Genomic DNA, 18,825 nt, shown 5'->3' with positions numbered 1-18,825 from the left:
TTTCCCTTGGAGATCTCATTATCACTGTCCCTCCTCACTGACCTCACTGGGAGAACAGTGCTGCTCCCCTTATAACGCTCCTGCCTAGTCATATCTATGCTTATGACTCTTTCTCTTATGTGTCTTGATACAGCAAAGTTATAATATTTGAATAATACTTTACCAAAGCTAGAAAATAATAAGAAAGAAGAAAGCATAGACACCAAAAAGAAACCAGGCATAGCTTACAAGTTAGGCTTTTCACCATATGATATCACCTATATGTGGAATCTAAAATATGACATGGAGTTCCTGCTGTGGTGCAGTGGATTAAGAATCTGACTATGGGAGTTCCTGTCGTGGCTCAGTGGTTAACGAATCCGACTAGGAACCATGAGGTTACGGGTTCGATCCTTGACCTTGCTCAGTGGGTTAAGGATCTGGTATTGCCATGAGCTGTGGTGTAGGCTGCAGACTTGGTTTGGGTCCCACGCTGCTGTGGCTCTGGCGTAGGCCGGTTGCCTCAGCTCTGATTAGACCCCTAGCCTGGGAATTTCCATATGCCGCGATAGCGGCCTATGGGCAGCCAAAAAAAAAAAAAAAAAGAATCCGACTACGGCAGCTGAGGTCGCCATGGAGGCACAGGTTTGATCCCTGGCCCAGTGCAGTGCATTAAAGGATCCATCACCACCGCAGCTGCAGCTTGGGTTGCAACCGAAGCTTGGATTCAATCCCTGGCCCAGAAACTTCATATGCTGCCGGTGCAGCCAGAAAAAAGAAATTTTTAAAACAAATAAAATATGACACAAATGAACTTATCTATAAAATAAAAACAGAATTACAGACATAGAGAACAGACTTGAAGTCGCTAAGGGTGGGGGTGGAGTAGGGATGGATTGGGAGTTTGGGATTAGCACATGCGAACTATTATATATAGAACAGATAAACAAGTTCCTACTGTACAGCACAGGGAACTATATTTGATATCCTGTAACAACCTATAATGGAAAAGATATGAAAAAGAATATATATATGTGTAACTGAATAACTGCTATATAACAAACATTAACACAACATTGTAAATCAACTATATTTCAATAATTTTTTAAAAATGTTAAGATTTTTCTCTCTGGGCCTTTTAGGCCCTATTCTATCATAGTTCCTGAACTACCCTAAACTGAGCACTATATAGCACCCACCACCCAGGAATCCACGCTTACTATATCCCCTCCTTAAAGACTAAACCTAGGAAAGGAAAATCCAGAGGGATTCAGAGTTGCCCATCTCCACTTACTTAAATCCTTTTATCCAAGTTGTACTATCCTGATCTGGAACCTACATTTCTGCTATCAGATGTACAAGAGAAATGCCAATCCTTTAGGAGAGATGCTCTTATCCTCAGGGAACAGCATGGTTTTACCCTACAAGCCACTCCAAGTCAATCGATCTCAATGCAGCACAGTAATTCAATCTTAATATGGGAATATATACCAACTGCATATATTTTAGGGTAACAGAGACTACCTATTGTCAAACCATCCGGTAATTTTAATTTTCTCGACATGTTGGTAGCATTCTGCATAATGATTTGTCATTACTTCTTGAAATTTTCAAATCCTTGCCTGCCCATATCCTGGTTATTCTCTTCCTTCTCTGGTGGGTTTCAGACTACCCTGGCTCTTTTCTTATTCTGCATCCTCTCCATAGCCAACTGTATTTGTTCCCATAACTTAGTATAATACTAGCACAATGGTTAAGAGTAAGCTTTGAAACAACTCTACCTTTTTTTTAAGGTACATAAGGGTAAAATGAAAAGCACTTAACAGAGTGCCTGAAACATAGTAAGCACGTAGACATGGTAGGTTAAAAGCAAAATATAACAAAATATTCCAATAGGCCAATAATTTCCAAATATACACCTCTAGCTCAGAACTCACTGTTGAGCTCAAGATCAACACACTCCCAAATGAAATGTGGGGCCTAGGAAAATTTAGAAATAAGATTATCCTCTGAAGGCTAAATCATAAATCATAATGGATCAGAGCAGATATATGCAAAGTTAGCTTAAACAGAGAGTGGCTCTAAGACCAGAGACTAGGCTGTAATATAAATGTTTTAACATTTTTAAAAAGAGAATGTTTTCATAAAAAACAGTTGTCAGGAATGGAAAAAGCAATTCAGAGGGGCAAAAACTGAAGGAACCTGAGCTCTACTGTAGAGGCTCTCACAGCTTAATGCTGTTAAGTGACCACAACATGTATCTAATTTCCTTTGTTCTGATTTCAAGCTCTGAAGCAACCTGGGGATTTCTCATATAATTTTCTGACAGAGAAAACCCCTTAGTCAGAGAATTAGTAATGCTATCTACTTGGCAAACATCTCAAAGCATGTCAATAAACTGGCATCCTGATAAACTCATCAGTCGTGTGTGTGTGTGTGTGTGTGTGTGTGTGTGTGTGTGTCTATCTCACAAACTCGGGTGCACTTATCACTATCATGTTTGTAAGTGCACAAGACTTAGGAGCCCTGTTGTTTTACAGTTAATGCATCAATGACTTCCACAGTGAAAGCCTCTTATTGGAGACCAGCCAGTCAGTTTTTTCCTTGACTAGAGCACTATTCATTTAAAGCAAGAACTCCTGTACATATATCCTATACTCTACATAAATATACTCAACTATCCTATAACAGGATAAGATATGCAGGAACATGGTAAAAAAAAATATTAACAAATCCCATTCATGAGGGTGAGCACTAAAAAATCACTACCAATAAAAGTTTTGCTTTCTTTTAAGACTAATTTTCTAAAATATTTTAATTATAAAATACTTCCTCCTTCCATCAATTATCTTGTGTTTTTGTAAACAATAGGTAAGTATGCAATACATTTGAAAACTAACATATTTTTGTTCCATTCATTCATTCATCAAATATTTATTAACTTCATTCTAAATGTCAGGCACTGTACTCAGATGATGAGCAAAAACTGGGCAGCTGCTGCTCCTGTGCTTAAGCTTTAGAAGCAGACACATTTTAATCAAATTGTCTCACAGACAACTATAGAAGTATGTTTGTAACTTACTAGCAAGTAAAGGTATATGGTACAATGAGAAGATGTAACAGGGGCATTTAATCAGATCAGGCAAACTTCTCTGAGAAAGCAATATTTCAGCTAAGCTTTATAGGAACAGGAGTCAAAGGCTAGGCTAGAACAGTCTGGACCAAAAAATAGTACTAGAGGTGATGCAACCATATTCTCTGTCTCCAATTCTCCTCCCATTCTCTTATAAATAAAACACCTTTCTGGATTCTTCACTGGACTGAAACTGCTCTCAAAATCCTTGGTGACCTCCCCATTACCACATACAGTGATCAGTTTTCCTTATCTCACTTGACCTAGAGCAGCATTTAACCTAACTTAGCACTCCTTTCTCCTCCACTTTCTCTTGGCTTACTCAAGGTTTTTCTCCATTCACTGGCCATTCCTGCAGAGTCACAATTGCAGATTAACTCCAAATCAACCCAAACTCCATGGAGTACCTCTCTCTCTCATACCAACTATTCTGTCTTTATCTACTATCAAAACACTACTATGAAATCAAAAATTATATCTATAGCTAGATCATTCCCCTCAGCTCTGGATTCATTTATCAAACTGTCTACTTCACACCTCTACTGGAATGTCTCCGAGGCATCTCAAACTTAACATGGCCAAACTAAACTCCTAATTTACTCCCACATCCCCATACACAAATCTGGAGACTTTGCCATGACATTAAATGAAAATTCATTCCTTCCAGTTGCTCAAGCTAACTTGGAATCATCTTTGACTCCTTTACACTCACACCTGATATCCAATCTACCAGCAAATCTGCTGGCTATATTTTCATAATATATCCAGACCCTGACCTCTTCCATTGTTATCCCCCCAGCCCAGTACCTCATCATCTCTCACCTGAACTTTATTTTAGCTTCCTACTTAGCATCTCTGCTTCTACCCTTGCTTCTCCATGGTCTATGATCAGCACAATTAAAGAAGTAATCAATTTAAACAGTCAGAACATGCAACCCATCTGCTCAAAACCCCCTCCAATGGCTTCCTATCTCCATCGAAAAAGTCAAGTTTGGGAGTTTCCGTTGCAGCTCAGCAGGTTATGAACCTGACAAGTATCCTTGAGGAGATGGGTTCCATCCCTGGCCTCACTCAGTGGGTTAAGGATCTGGTGTTGCTGTGAGCTGTGGCGTGGGTTGCAGATGAGGCCTGGATCCCCCGTAGCTGGGGCTGTGGCGCAGGTCAGCAGCTGCAGCTCCCATTCATCCCTTAGCCTGAGAACTTCCATACGCCCCAAGTTCAGCCCTAAAAAGCAAAAGAAAAAAAGAAAAAAAAAATTGTTCCTTCAGTCACCTACAGGACCTCCTTCCTCTGTGATCTCATGTTATTCTCATCTCCTGCCACACTGCTATTTGTTAAATGTGGGCACCCAGAGGCTTTTGCACTGGCTGTTCTCTTCACAGAAATGTTTCTCCTCCAGACACCTGCACATTTACTCTTTCCCCTCCTTCAGACCCCTCATATGTTCCCTTCTTGATTAGGCCTTCTCTGACCTTATTTAAAAGAGAATCTTGCCCCTAAAACTTGCCACTCCACATTCCCTTTCCCCGCTGGTTCTTATTTTTCTCTGCAGCATTTGTCTTCACTTACTATATATGCCACATATTTATTGTCTATCTCTCCTTAGCACAATGGAAGACCTATGAGAGTAAAAACTTTCGTACATTGTGCTCAATAGTATATCCTCAATGTCCCCTTATACAGTAGGTATTTGATAGATATTTGTTCAGTGAACAAATGGATAAAAATGAATATAAGAACCAGTAACTGAAGAAAGGTCTCCACAGATAGGTGGACAGTGGTGTACTAAGTGAGGCTGGAGAGGTGGAAAGGGACCAGATGACATTAGATGACATTTGTAAAGAAATTTTGCCTTTAAAAGTAGGACACACACTGAATGGTTTTAAGTGAAAATCTGAATCTCAATGGATTTGCATTTTGAAAAGATGATTCTGGCTGCTGTGTGGAGAACTAATGGAGAAAGGCCAGAGTGAATAATCACTATTTCACCATTCCTGGCAAGAGTTTATGGCAGTTTAGAAAAGACTGTGCTTATGTAGATGTGAGGCAAAGGATGGATTTGAGGGATATTTGGGAGACAAAATTGAGAGTACTTAAAAATAATTTGGCTACAAAGGTATGAAGGACATTAGGAAATCAAGGATAATGCCTAGGTTTCAAATTTTCACAAGTGCATGGCAGTGCCCTAAGTGAAATAGGGAACACTGGGAAAGAATCAGATTCATAAAAGATACTGTTCATCTGGTTTTAGGCATGTTAAGTCTGAGGTGCTTTTGAGATATCCAAGAAGAAACACCATAGAGATGGGCATAAGAAAGCTAAAAGGTGAAGCTGGATGAAACTGTACATTTAAGTCATAGGTGGTGGTGAAACCATGGCTATGAATGAGATCATACTCAATCACAAAGTAAAAAGGAGACCCACACTTAAGAAACTACCCTATCCTTTGTGGGTTGGACAAAGGAAGATGAGCCTCCCCCCCACCCCAAAAGACACAAGAAGGAGTGGCTTTGTTTTCTGAAATCATACTCATAAGAAGGAAGTTCTCATTTTTTAAAATTCTGATTTAAACAAGCAACATTAGAATGTTCTAGGCTTTCCAAATTAAACCAATTCATCAGAACTCTGTTCAAGGATAGGTCACTTTCAGAAACTATCTGGAAAATTCATAGTACCTTTCTCTTTTCTGCTCTTTACTCTTTTCTCTTTGCTGTATTGTACATCAAAACACAAAAAGCTATTCCTCCTGAAATATATATGATTTTGGCTTATTGCAGTTTCCTGAAATTACTATCTCCCTCACTCTTGGCCTCACCATATGTTGTTCTTTTGACCCTCTTTCCCTGAGATGAAGATTTCCCTGACTTTCCAAGGCCGGGCTAAGTGATCTTTCTAGCCAACCTAATAATATCATATCGTACTGTAAGTTTAATGTGTGTACTGTACTTTATATATGTATTGTATAATGTTTAACCATTAGTTTAACTAGATGGGAACTGTGTGTTTTCCACTTGTCCAGTACTTGGTTTTTAGAAACTAAGTTTTAGAAACGCATGTATTGTGCAACATGAAAAATTAAAACTAATTTGTTATCAATCCAGTGATAGCCTTTCAAACCTCAACTTTTCTCAAGAAGAATGACTTCAAACAGCAATATGCAAACAAATTATTTAATCTTTTAAAATTACTAAATTTTAGAGATTTTTATAAGTCTTTTTTCCATATGGTATTCTTAAAGCCTGAAAATATTCATATCTAGGAACACGAGGGATTCTTTTCCCTTCAGTTTTGTACAAAAAGGATTTGACAACTCTCTTTCAAAGTGTGGCACAGGATTTCATCTGCGCAAATAAAACCCCAAACAATCCTATGCAATGGCAAACAAAGGTGCACTTACACAGGGATACTGAGTCCATCCCGGGTGAGCCCACCTGACAGAGCAGAAGCAGAGGTAGCACCGCGGAGCACTAGTTTCCACAGCATCCCTCTTGCCTGACCTTACGCAGCTCTTTCCGACCATCCATGTCCTCTCATCGTGCCCGCGGTCTTGGGCACTCGGACTAGTCCTTCCCACGTAGATTACTGATAGTCCCTGGACTAAGGAGTACAGCCCTAAGGAGACGGCTTCCTTTCTAAAATCCCACAGGAAATGGAGGAAGGAAAAATACTGTCAAAGGAAAAGTGTCAGCCAAGCCCACAGTGCTCACCAAGCCGACGCTCTCAGTCAAATCTCCGGCAGCGCTAGCCGTTGGCTCGCAGGGAGCCACAGGCAACGTCGCAGTGGCTCCCGGGAGCTGTAGTTTCTGTCGCAAACAGAACGCGCCTACAGCACCAGAACTACACTTCCCAGAAGTCAATGCGAGGACGCCCTGCCTTCTTAAATCTGGGGTTTGGCGCAATAAAGAGACAGTTTCTATTTTTTCTTCTGATTTTAAATTTTGATTCGAGTTCTTCCAGGAGTTTATCTGTGCCCTCCTTATTTGCGGTTCTTGTCTCGTGTGTGATAATTTCGGCGTATTTTAACTTTTCTTTACCCCTGTTCAGTCCAAAGAAGCCAAACGTCAAGGCAAAAAAACAAAACAAAACAAAAAAACGCCCCCCAGAGTAGATTCGGTGCCTCTTAAGGCGCATGCGCCCGGCCCACCGTTACGCATGCGTAGCAGCCGGCAGCGGTTGGCGGCCGCTCGCGGGCTCGGGGTCTGGAGGTAGCTTGTTGGAGGGCGGGGCTTTTTCCGATGGCTTTGCCTCAACGGGTCGCGTCTGCTCGGGCGGGGAAGAGGGCGCAGGGGCAGGGGCAGGGGCGGCTCCTGGCTTGTGCCGGGCGGAGAAAGGGGAGGGGCTGGGGGTGAGGACCCCGTCTCCCCTCCCCGCTCCCGCCTTCTGGGCCGAGCCCCATCGATGGGGCTGGGCGAAGGGGCGGGTTCTGCGCCTGGGGCCCTGCCGCTCAGCCAGCTTCGCGGCCCAGCCCCGCGATCGGGGATTGCTGGGCTGCCCTGTGCCGGTTTGGGTTGGCCGGCAGTGGGCGAGGACACCAGGATTGGAAAAGAAGCAGCGTCAGCCCGTGGATTCTGAATCCGCAGAGCCAGAGACGCGTTCCTCCAACGCCACCACCGAGACAGAGGCTGCACGAGACTGCAGCCCCTCGGGAGCGCCAGGGTCTCTAGCCGCGGCGTCCAGCGAGCCAGGGTTCGGCGAGCCTTTCCAGCCAGCGCCCGGCCGGGCGGGAGGAGCTGCGGAGGGCGGGGACTGGTGCCGGAGGAGGGGCGGGGTGGGAACGCTCCCGAGAACACCGTGGCTGCACGGACAAAAAACACCGAGTGGCTGCAGAGCGTTCAACTGTATCCAGCCTTTTGGGGCAGAGCACGGATTTGACAGCTCCACGGCTTGAGGATATCCGCTGACCCTGAGAGACGGAGAGGAACACTTCCCCGACACTGTCCAGCAAAGGCAGCTCTGTAAGGTTTCAACTTTCCAACTTTTTTTTTTTTTTTCGTCTGACTAGAAGACTGCTACTCCGAGTAGAAGGAGAGGGCGAGCTCTGTCCGGTAGATCGAAGACATTTCTGGTACCAAATGTCACCCAGGCTTATGTTTTCGTGACGATTCGATTTTTCTGATTTATTCCTTACATTTCTCGTTTTAAAAATACAAAGTGCTGTGGTGGACATGCTGAAAGATTGAAGAGGGCAGGAAAAAAAAACTCCAGTTGTCATGGCTGAAGGAGAGAATGAAGTGAGATGGGATGGACTGTGCAGTAGAGATTCAACTACTAGAGAGACCGCACTGGAAAACATTAGGCAAATCATCGTGAGAAAAACCGAGTGTCTTCGTTTGGTGAAAGAGACACCTTATCGTCCATCAGAAGGCCTTTCAAATGCCATTTCTTTGGATGGGTTGAATAAGCTTCTTGCTCATCTGCTTATGCTTTCTAAGAGGTGTCCCTTTAAAGATGTAAGAGAGAAAAGTGAGTTTATTCTGAAGAGCGTCCAGGTAAGGAAGCGCATTTTAAGTACAATTGTGTTTCTAGTACAGTGTTTTGTTTGCAGTTATTCACTTTGTATTGGCTTCAAATAGGCTGTTATAATTTGAACCACTCAGCGTCTTAAATTGAGTGGTCTATAAAACATTGAATTTGGGGTTAAAATTGGACAAGATGAACTAAGGTAAAAGTAATTTTCAAGTACAGGTAAACAAGTATTGTCTTTGCAGAGAGTTTTGGCAGAAAATGAATTCCTCCTGAGAAAAACATGTGAAAGTTACAGTTAATTGCAAGTAAATACTTGCTTTTCCTTATATTCATTTTTACAGGCTGTTGGGAAGTGTAGCCAGTATGCTTTTCACATTGTTACAGACAATGTTTTGTGTGGAAAGTTTCACGTTTAAAAGCCTTTAAAATGATAAAGGATATTAAATGTTTCCTAGTCAGGTTGTTCAAGATAACTGGTGAAACAATTTTCTCTTGTTCTTAAAAACAAAACAAAACCAGAATCTCTTCCCTAAATGCAACCTTTCTTTTCTCAAAGGAAGAATTATATAAAATAATAAAAGCTATAAAAGAGCTGACATCTGCAGATTGAAAAGTTGGACCCAGGTTGAATAAATGATAGAAACGTGGTTATTGTCAATTTCTTAACTAGTTTTCTCTGTGCATGCTTAAGTTGATTGATTCTTTTCTTTTACAGATGCATACGTATTTAAGTTGTGAGGGCAAAAGACTAAAAATGTCATAGTTTTCCTCCTGTTTTGTACATATTTGATTTATCTTGTTTTATTACATTTGTTAGAAGAGTTTTTTTTTTTTAAGGGAAAGGTTTTTAGGTATTAAGAATGGTTAGTAATGCTCTTTATGTTTATCAGCCTAAATTACTCAATCCTCATGTGCTGTTCAGAGTCATAGTATGAGACGTTTTAAAAACTTATAATTCCTTTAGGTACATATGTAAGCTAAGATGAACAGTTTTTCTATTCTGATTTGAACTCAGTTTAAAGCAGCAGAAAAATAATCATGTGCATAAAATGAAGACTCTGTTTAAGGTCTTGGGATGTTTCTTCTCACGAATACTGTGGAAATAGTTGTTAGAATTTATATATTTTATCCAGAGTTACCAGAGAGAAATTAATATTCCAGTATTTGAAGTGTGTCCTTTTAAGCATCAGAAGTTATTTCTTGATCTCTTAGTGTAGCGACTACAACAACCTTTTTTTTTTTTTCCACACAATAGGGTCATCATTATGCACATCAAATACGAACTGTTGTACAACTGAAGGTGGAATATATAGGACTGTATGATGCATTTTGTTTGTGTGTTCAATTTAAGTAGTTCTGTGTTCCTTCCCTTACTGTCAGTATACTAAAATTCAGTCTCTTCTTGAATCTTTTATTTTGTTGCTTTTTTAATATTAGAGTGGGAAACCAGAAAACTAATTTTGTTAAGAATTATTAGATTGAAAACAGAATAATTAGGCTCAGGGGAGTAGACAGTCAAAAGACTGTTACAATGGTAAGTGCGTGCGTGCTGGTGTCAGACAGACCTGGGCTCAAATTCTCCTTCTTTATTAATATACTGCATAACTCTGAATGAGTTAAGTTACTTGACCTCTTTTAGCTTGAGTTTCCGCATCTATAAAATGGGAATAATGATACAGAGCTGTTGTGAGTATTAAATGAGACGTGAATTGCCTCATATATAATGGATACTCCTATCCCCTTTCATAAATGAAATACATGGACTGTGCAGCATGTATTTCAAGATTCCTCCTGCAAAAGGATTCAAGAATTTCTTCTGTGAAGGTTTTCTATAGATTTTTACCCCCTTCTTCATCTCTGCATCTATTGCACATCATTTGGGCCATAGTTCTAACAGGTGTTTTACTTATATTGGGCTATGATCACATGTTTATGTGTCTGTCTCTCGTAGGAGGGCTGAAAGTTCTCAAGGGTATTGATTGGGACCTGGAAGCTACTAAATCAATATTGTTTCTTAATCTGAATAGATGAAGTTAATAGATTAAGGAGTTAGTACAGTCTTTCATTCGTTCTTGCCCTCATTCAACAAATGTTAATTGAACCCCTGCTGAATGCCATTCGAAGAACTGAGAATCAGTGGTAACAATTTTGAAATTCTACTGAAGAGAGACTGTGCATAAAGGAGTAAAAAAATAAACAATGTAATTTTAGATAGTAAGGGAAGACTTCCCTGAAGAGATGACATTTAAAGAGAGATGAATAAATACCCAGGCAAAAATGAGATTTGTAAGGAGGACATTCCAGACATAGGGAATAGTATGTGTAAAGGCCTCATGGTAAGGGAGCAGATGATTCTAGGAGCAAAAGGTCACACACTGTGGTTGGAGCATACAGGCTGAGGAGAGTGGCAAAGTGTAAGCACCTGCTCTGGAATCAGACCTGCCTTCGTTAACTCTACAGCCTTAGGTGAGTTACATAATCTCTCTTTTTTTGTTTTTTTGTTTTTGTTTTTTTTTTTTTGGTCTTTTTGCTTTTTCTAGGGCCACTCCCACGGTATATGGAGATTCCCAGGTTAGGGATCTAATCGGAGCCATAGCCACTGGCCTACTCCAGAGCCACAGCAACGCAGGGTCCAAGCTGTGTCTGCAAACTACACCACAGCTCACGGCAACACCGGATCCCTAACCCACTCAGCAAGCCCAGGGATGGAACCTGCAACCTCATGGTTCCTAGTCGGATTCGTTAACCACTGCGCCATGACGGGAACTCCAACATAATCTCTCCTTGACTCAGTTTCCTCATCTGCAGAATGAGGATGATGCCAATAATTCCTTCCTTACAATGAGAATAAAATGAAATAATGCTTACAAAGGATAGCACAGTGCCAAGCAATAAGAAACACCCCTAAGTTTAGGAATTCTTATTGTTTTTAGGCAGGAGCCAGAGAGTAGAGGATCTTTGGGGTCATGTTAAGAGTTGCAGACTTTATCCTAGAAACAATGGGAAGCCACTGAGGAGTTTTGAGCAAGATGGTGACATGATGTACTAGCAGCATCACTTTGTAAGCTATTTGAAGAATGGATTTCAGGAGTCAAGAGTGGATGTGCAACATCGTTAGGACGTTGTTTCACTAGTCCAAGGCAAAAATGGTGGAGTAGGATATAGTGGGAAAAGTGGGGAAAGGTGAATAGGTTTGGGAGATAGCTAGGAGTTAGAAACTATGGGATATATTATTTAACTGGATATAGGAGATGAGGAAAATAAAATCAAGGATGGCTCTAAAGTTTCTAGCTCGAACTCCTTGGTGAATAATTAAGTCATTTCAAGAGACAGAAGAGTGGAAGAGGGTGAATTTGGGGGAATGACCAGTTCTGTTTTAGACCTGTTGAGATTGTTGCCTATGATAAATCTGATTAGAATGGCTTGTAAAGGGATTTCTGTCCTTGCCATGACTGTTCTCCTCTGACATTATTATTTATCACTTTTCTAGACTTACCCCATCCTCCACCTGTATATCCGTCCTCTGCATAATTGCAGAGCTATTTATCTAAAATGAAAATCTGACCATATTTCTCTCCTCCCTAAAATCCTTTAGAACAGAATCTAACCTTAAGTATCTCATGTAATGTTCTGCATCATCTGGCTTCCACTTCACACTCCAGCCTCACAAGGGGAACCAAATAATTCGAAATAGTGCTCCATAATGCCTTCTGTTATTCATTAGTAAGCCACAAAAGTTGAACTACATTTGCAATTCCGGCATGTGTTCCTAAAGGGACTCATAATTGCTATAGAGGACTGTAGTCAGGAAGCGAGAGATCGTAGGGTGGTGGTAGGTGGATTCAACTCAAAATGGCTAAACATGTAAAAAGAAAATTGGCACATCGGGAGAGAGCATTCTCTGTTTGTATTCCTGTTCTTAGTTTATTGATTTCAAATCAACGTACTTAAATCTGTTCAGCACATTTTTGAGACCTATTCCGTGCCAACCACTGTACTCAGGACTGAAAGATCAATTAGATTTGTTCGCTGCTTTTGAGGAAGGTCTTCTGTTCTTTAGCTGTACTGTTTTTTGTTTGTTTGTTTGATTTTTAAACCTGTATAACCTTTTGGATATGCTTGATTCCCTAAGCAAAGGGACGGAAGTATTAACACTGGCCCTGTATGCTGGTATAGTCCACCTGTGAGCTATTGTCTTTATGATGCACGTAATTAAGGGGGGAAATGTGAGTGTGTATATGTTCATCAAAAAATTACGAGGAGTATCCAAGATAGCCAAATACTTTTCCAAGAGTAGTCATTTGATCCTTTTCATTTCTGTACCCTGAGAAAGGAAAACTTAAATTTTCTTATATGCCTGCCAGCAATTAACATTGTCTGAATGTAACTTGGCTTAAGATAGAAAACTTAGACCAAATAACAAAGAATTTATCTTTGTTAACTGGGGTGGAAGATACTTTCATTTAGGGAAGCAATTGTTACCCCAGGGGAGAAACAAAACTTTAGCTGTTGGGTATGGTACACATTTCCAGTTGTTAGAGTTGCAGTTGGAGTATCCAGTTGGTATCCATGGGTCATACATAGTTTGTAGGTTTAACAATAAGAGGTTTATTATCTCACATAATAACTCTGGAGGTTGGGCAGTTTCAAGTTTGAGTGACTGATTCATTCACTGAACTATATTACCTTTTGCTTTCTATCTTTTTTTTTCCTTTGCTCAGCATAGCATGTGCTGTCTCAGCTCAGGGTTGCAAGGTTGCTGTAGCACTTCCAGGCCCCATATGCAGTCATTGACCATCTGTAATTAAGAGGAAGAGTTTCTTCCCATGTGTTTTTCAGGGAAGAAAAGCTTTCCCCAGAAATCCTCCAGCAGACTTATTCTCAGTTTCTATTAACTAGTGTCACATTAAGGCAGTCATTGGCAAGGAAATTGGGCATTTCTACTTTGGTTTGGACTAATCCACATTCAGCCCTTAAGAGCCAGGAGATCCCCCATCATGTGAACAAAAATTAGTCTTGGTGAAGAAGAGGAGTGAAAGACAGACAGGTTTAGTCAGAAGCTGCCAATAAAACTCATATCTAACTAGATTGTACACTGCTTTGGTTTAGTTATAGTTTAGATTCTATTAGATTGGAAACATAATTTATAATAATACTATAAAATGTAATAGATTAGGAACATTCCAGAAGCAGATTTGGCCTTTTAAGATGATTATATTATTTTGATTTCTTTTTTACTGCCATGTCTAGCCAAAGCCAAAAGTTTTAAGGTAGTCCATCTCAAATAATTACTGCTGACTCTTAGGTAATCACAGCAAATATGAAAATCCTCTTTTGGTATTTACACTTAGCTCCTCTCCTCCATTTCCACTATATTTTGGCCTTTCTTATTTTAATGGTGCCCTGGGAACTCAGTCCCTTTCCCTCAGAAGGCCTTCTAGCTTGCTTCTCTCCTCAGTGCTTCCTCTCAGTCCTGTCTTTGACTACTTCCTTCTTTGGAGCTCAGAGGAAAATGCTATCTACCCTCAGGTTTTCTGGGCTTCTTTGTATGACAGATGTAAAGAAGTTGAAGGCACATCTTTAACTTTTTTTCTAAATGGTTTGAAAACAAAGAGCCTGTCTTCTTTTTACCTGTGGCTTACAGGATGAATCATATCTTCACTATCCTCCCTCAGTGTCCTCTTTATAATATATAAACACATCCTGTCCTCTTTCTTTGTTCTAACTCTTAAGAAAGATTGAAACTAACAAGGATACTCCTAAGTTTTTGAATTTCAAATATTTTATTCCTATTACAAGTGCCCCCAAATGATCTCTAGCATGGGGAAGAAAAAAAGAATGATTAATTTTTAAAATATTTTTCTAACATAGTTATTGTTTTGTTTATAATGGGATGTAGTGTTTTGTAGGAAAATGGGATGTAAACATTTTCCTATTAGATGTCTTTTTTTTTTGCTTTTTTTGGGCCACATCTGCGGCATGTGGAGGTTCCCAGGCCTAGTGGTCTAATTGGAGCTATGGCTGCTGGCCTACACACAGCCACAGCAATGCAGGATCCGAGCTGTGTCTGCGACCTACACCACAGCTCACGGCAACACCAGATCCTTAAGCCACTGAGCAAGGCCAGGGATTGAACCCACAACCTCATGATTCCTAGTCAGATTCGTTTCCACTGAGCCACAACAGGAACTCCCTGCTTATTAAATTTCAGTTTAAGATCATAGGTTATTTATGATATCATGGAGGACATGATACATAAACAATAGTTTAGCTTAATTAGAATCGTTTTCTTTAGCACTACGTGCTCTTAAAGTGCTATACAGATCACTCGTGAAGTAAAAGAATTAGAAAATAGATGTGCTGTTCTCTTTGAATTATATTTATTTTCCTTTTGGTAAACCACTTGAAATTTGCAGGATATCATTTAACCATTTGAATTCATAATAACTAAAACAGCTAACTTAAGGATTTGTTGAAACTTTCATATGACAGAAAGTAGCCATGGACTCTTAGGTCTGATGAAGGATTATTAATCACTTGAAACTTTGAAACGGCAGGACCTTATTTGGTGTTATGTCTTCATCATAAATAATGTCATATTTAAAACCACTGTTTATGATGTAGCAAATCAGCATGTACTGGAGAAACCATAGACATGGGAAATATTCTAGAATCCGTGGAAGGACAGGGGAGATGCTGCTTGAGGAGAAAGCAGTGCTTAAAACATAGGATGAAAGTTATGCACCAAGCAAACCTTGCCACCGATTTTAATCTCTTCTTAGTTACCATTTCTCAAATCAGTCTATATTCTTTTCACATCATGGTAAAATATTTACTTTTCATTTTTGTCTTTTGTCCTTTTAGGGCTGCACCTTCAGCATATGGAGGTTCCCAGGCTAGGGGTCTAATCAGAGCTACAGCTGCCGGCCTTTGCCACAACCACAGCAACACCAGATCTGAGCCGAGTCTACAACCTACACCACAGCTCACGGCAATGCCAGATCCTTAACCCACTGAGTGAGGCCAGGGATCGAACCTACAACCTCAGGGTTCCTAGTCGGATTCATTTCCACTGTGCCACAAAGGGAATTTCAAAATATTTACTTTTAACCTTAAGAGAGAAAGACCTTGGGAGTTCCCAGTGTGTCTCAGTGGGTTACGAAGCTGACTGGTATCCATGGGGATGAGGGTTTGATCTTTGGCCTTGCTCAGCGGGTTAAGGATCCGGTGTTGCTGTGAGCTGTGGTGTAGGTCAAAGATGCTGCTTGGCTCCTGAATTGCTGTGGCTGTGGTGTAGCCGGGTAGCTGTAGCTCTGATTTGACACCTAGCCTGGGAACCTCCATATGCTGCAGGTATGGCCCTAAAAAGCAAAAAGGGGAAAGACCTTAACTGACCTTGATGATATTACCTAGTACCTTAAATTACACTCGCACAGTATACTCAGGGGCATCTGAGAGGTTTTCAGAATAGTTGATGGTATTTCTAGGGGCAATGGGCAGACTGGAAATTGAAGTTATATTATGGGTACATGGTTTTATGCTTGTCTTTTTTTCCCATTGGTTATTACACCAAATTAAACTAATGTCATTGAAGGTACATTTACCATGACATTTATGTACAGAAAAAAAAAAGCCTTTTGAAAGATTCTTATTTTTTTTAAGATGCTTATTAAAAAAAAGATTTCTCACTGGAAATACTTAGGGAGTCTTTGTAGGATAACAGTTGGAACCATTTATTGGATTTTCCCAGTTTTATTGTTGAAAGTGTATATTACTAGTAGGCTGTTGTGTTTGTGAAAGTTTCAGTTTATATGAAAACAACTTGTGAAATTTGGCAGCATGAGAGTTGTGTCTTCTTATGTTCTAATCTCTTTTATATAATTACTTATAGAAAATTCTAATTAGATTGCAGTGAAATATGCAAGTACCTTAGAAAAACGAGATACTTTTAGTTTTAGCTTTTTAAAAATCTTACTGTTTTTCCTTCATTTTTTAGTTTTATTGAAGTGTGCTTGATTTACAATGTGATAATTTCTACTATACAACAAAGTGATTGTTATACAAAATCATACCCTACTTTTTTAGTTTTATGCTTTATTTTAATCTTACCATATTTTTAATTTCAAAAGGGAAAGGTCTACATAGATTTATAAATTATTACTTATAAAATTACCTTCAAACAACTTCCTACACTTTTAAACCATACTAAATGAAAATAAAACTTATGATGTGAGTTTTGTTAGTTATACCTCTCAAATCAACTTTCATATATATATTCATTAAATGAATAGTATTTAGTGTTTTAACTTAAAAATTGTTTAAATTGCAAGATAATAAATATTAGCCCTTTTAAAAATTAGCTAGGGTAATTTGTCAGTTCTATTTGTAATATTCAGTAAAATCTAATTAGAATTTTAGTTTATCCCACTAAAAATGAGCATTTGCTGTTTTGACACTTCAGTGTTTGACAGGCATTGCACAATCATCTTTAAACTTTACATGATTTCATTTCTAGCAAGTTGGCAGGTGTTAGCTGTCTATAATTATAACTGAGTAATTTTTCAAATGCTATTCATAGCCTAAACATAGCAAGAAATTCTTCCGATCATGTGATAAAGACCAAGCCTTGCAAAATAGTGGTAGAGTGATATGTTCAGTGGTACTGAAGGACATAATTGAGATGCCTTTCAAAAGTTAAAAGTGATTTAAATGGTAGAAAGACAAGTTTTCTCACAAATAAGATCTCTCACAATTGTTTAGTGATTACACCTCACCAAATTAAGGTGTGTCTATTTTTTCATCTAATGACTAATATATACATAGACTTAAATTATGAAATATAACCTATACTTACTCAGTTTTGTTGATGACAGAAGTTCTGAGTATAAGAAGTAATTGAAATTTTAGTGAAGTAGTATAGATTTTACTATTGAACCTAATGAATTATTTCTTCTCATTTCATTCATGAGGTATTAACTGTGTACCTACTATATGCCAAACACTGTGCTTATCTGTCTTTTGACTTAGCAACAGGAAGGCTGTAAGTTTCTCTTAATTTTAATAATGGTTCTACTTAAAAAACAAAATAAGCTTGTTCTTTCTTTTTCTTGATTTTTTTCTTTTCTTACCATCTCTTTAAAATATACAGTCTCATATTGACTAGAGATATTACTTCAGAAGCATTTAAAGATCTTGGAATATCTTTACTAGACATACACTCATGAATAAATTAACCTATGTAGTCTCAGTTTCCTCCTCTTTTTTTTGTCCTTTTTTTTTTTAGGGCCACACCCGCAGCATATGGAATTTCCCAGGCTAGGGGTCAAATCAGAGCTGTAACTGCCCACCTACACCACAGCCACAGCAACGCCAGCTCCTTAACCCGCTGAGCAAGGCCAGGGATCAAACTTGCATCCTCTTGGATACTAGTCAGGTTCGGTTCTGCTGAGCCATGATGGGAACTCTGTTTCCTCATCTTGAATTGACATTATTTTTATATCTATCTTGTGATATGGTTATAAAAATTAAAGATCATATTGATAGTGCATTTTGTAAACATTGATATACTGTACAAATTTAAATATGAATAAACTTCTTGAGACTGTTTACTAATCTGTAAAATGAGAATAATAATAATACCACTGTCACAGGGTAGTTTTGAGAATTAAGTGAACAGTAAAGTATGCAGAAGTGGGCCTGTTACCTAGAAAGCACTCAATAAATATTGGTGATGATGAATATTGGTGGTGATGACGATAAATGAATATTGGCAATGATAGTGAAGAAAAATAATAAGATGATGAACTTGATCTAGGTCTTTAAGCTAATGAGAACTCCAAACTGGTATTACTTTAGGATTTTTATATGTAGAATTTAGGATTTTTATGTAATTGACTTTCACATATCCCACACTTGTTATCCACATGTATTAACATCCCTTAATTGCCCTTTGTACAGAAATTTTGATATATTAGCTGATTAATGCTAATGTCCAACTTTATCAAAGCATGCTTCTAACCAACCACTGCCTCAGAAATTTGAGCCATAGGTGATGGCAGAACTGTAGCATCTAGTTACTCAGAGTTCAACATCATTCTAGTGTGTCACCGTGGCAGCAGCAGGGAGGGGTTGCAGGCAGGCAGCTGCATGTGTCATCCAGGTGGTCAAGTGTGTATACAGAGGTCCATTGCCAAGGCCTGTGCTTTGATACCGGGACAGCAGTAGAGGAGAATAGCCAAGACCCTGGG

At 39.3% G+C, this 18,825-nt stretch overlaps 2 protein-coding genes across 8 annotated transcripts in view; one reads left to right on the top strand and one right to left on the bottom strand.

The window, feature by feature from the left end:
• CEP57L1 (centrosomal protein 57 like 1) overlaps nucleotides 1-7,111 on the bottom strand; it is a 57,346-nt gene extending 50,235 nt beyond the window's left edge. For 2 of the 6 annotated variants that reach the window (XM_047762347.1, XM_047762369.1), the window contains exon 1: nucleotides 6,510-6,888. In XM_047762347.1, the coding sequence (XP_047618303.1) occupies nucleotides 6,510-6,632 (123 nt within the window). In that variant the 5' untranslated portion in view covers nucleotides 6,633-6,888. Of the gene's footprint in view, nucleotides 1-6,509 lie in introns of all 6 variants that reach the window. The other 4 variants (XM_047762355.1, XM_047762388.1, XM_047762362.1 and 1 more) reach the window with 4 other exon arrangements.
• An 803-nt stretch (nucleotides 7,112-7,914) lies between these two features.
• Nucleotides 7,915-18,825, top strand: part of SESN1 (sestrin 1) — a 117,856-nt gene continuing 106,945 nt past the window's right edge. Inside the window, exon 1 of one of the 2 annotated variants that reach the window (XM_047762294.1) lies at nucleotides 7,915-8,601. In XM_047762294.1, coding sequence (XP_047618250.1) covers nucleotides 8,323-8,601 — 279 coding nt within the window. In that variant the 5' untranslated portion in view covers nucleotides 7,915-8,322. The remainder of the gene's footprint in view (nucleotides 8,602-18,825) is intronic. The other variant, XM_047762303.1, reaches the window with a different exon arrangement.

This window comes from Phacochoerus africanus, chromosome 2 (assembly GCF_016906955.1).
Source record: "Phacochoerus africanus isolate WHEZ1 chromosome 2, ROS_Pafr_v1, whole genome shotgun sequence".
Taxonomy (NCBI): domain Eukaryota; kingdom Metazoa; phylum Chordata; class Mammalia; order Artiodactyla; family Suidae; genus Phacochoerus; species Phacochoerus africanus.
The sequence above is the reverse complement of the archived record's forward strand: the minus strand, read 5'-3'. Positions and strand labels throughout refer to the sequence as shown.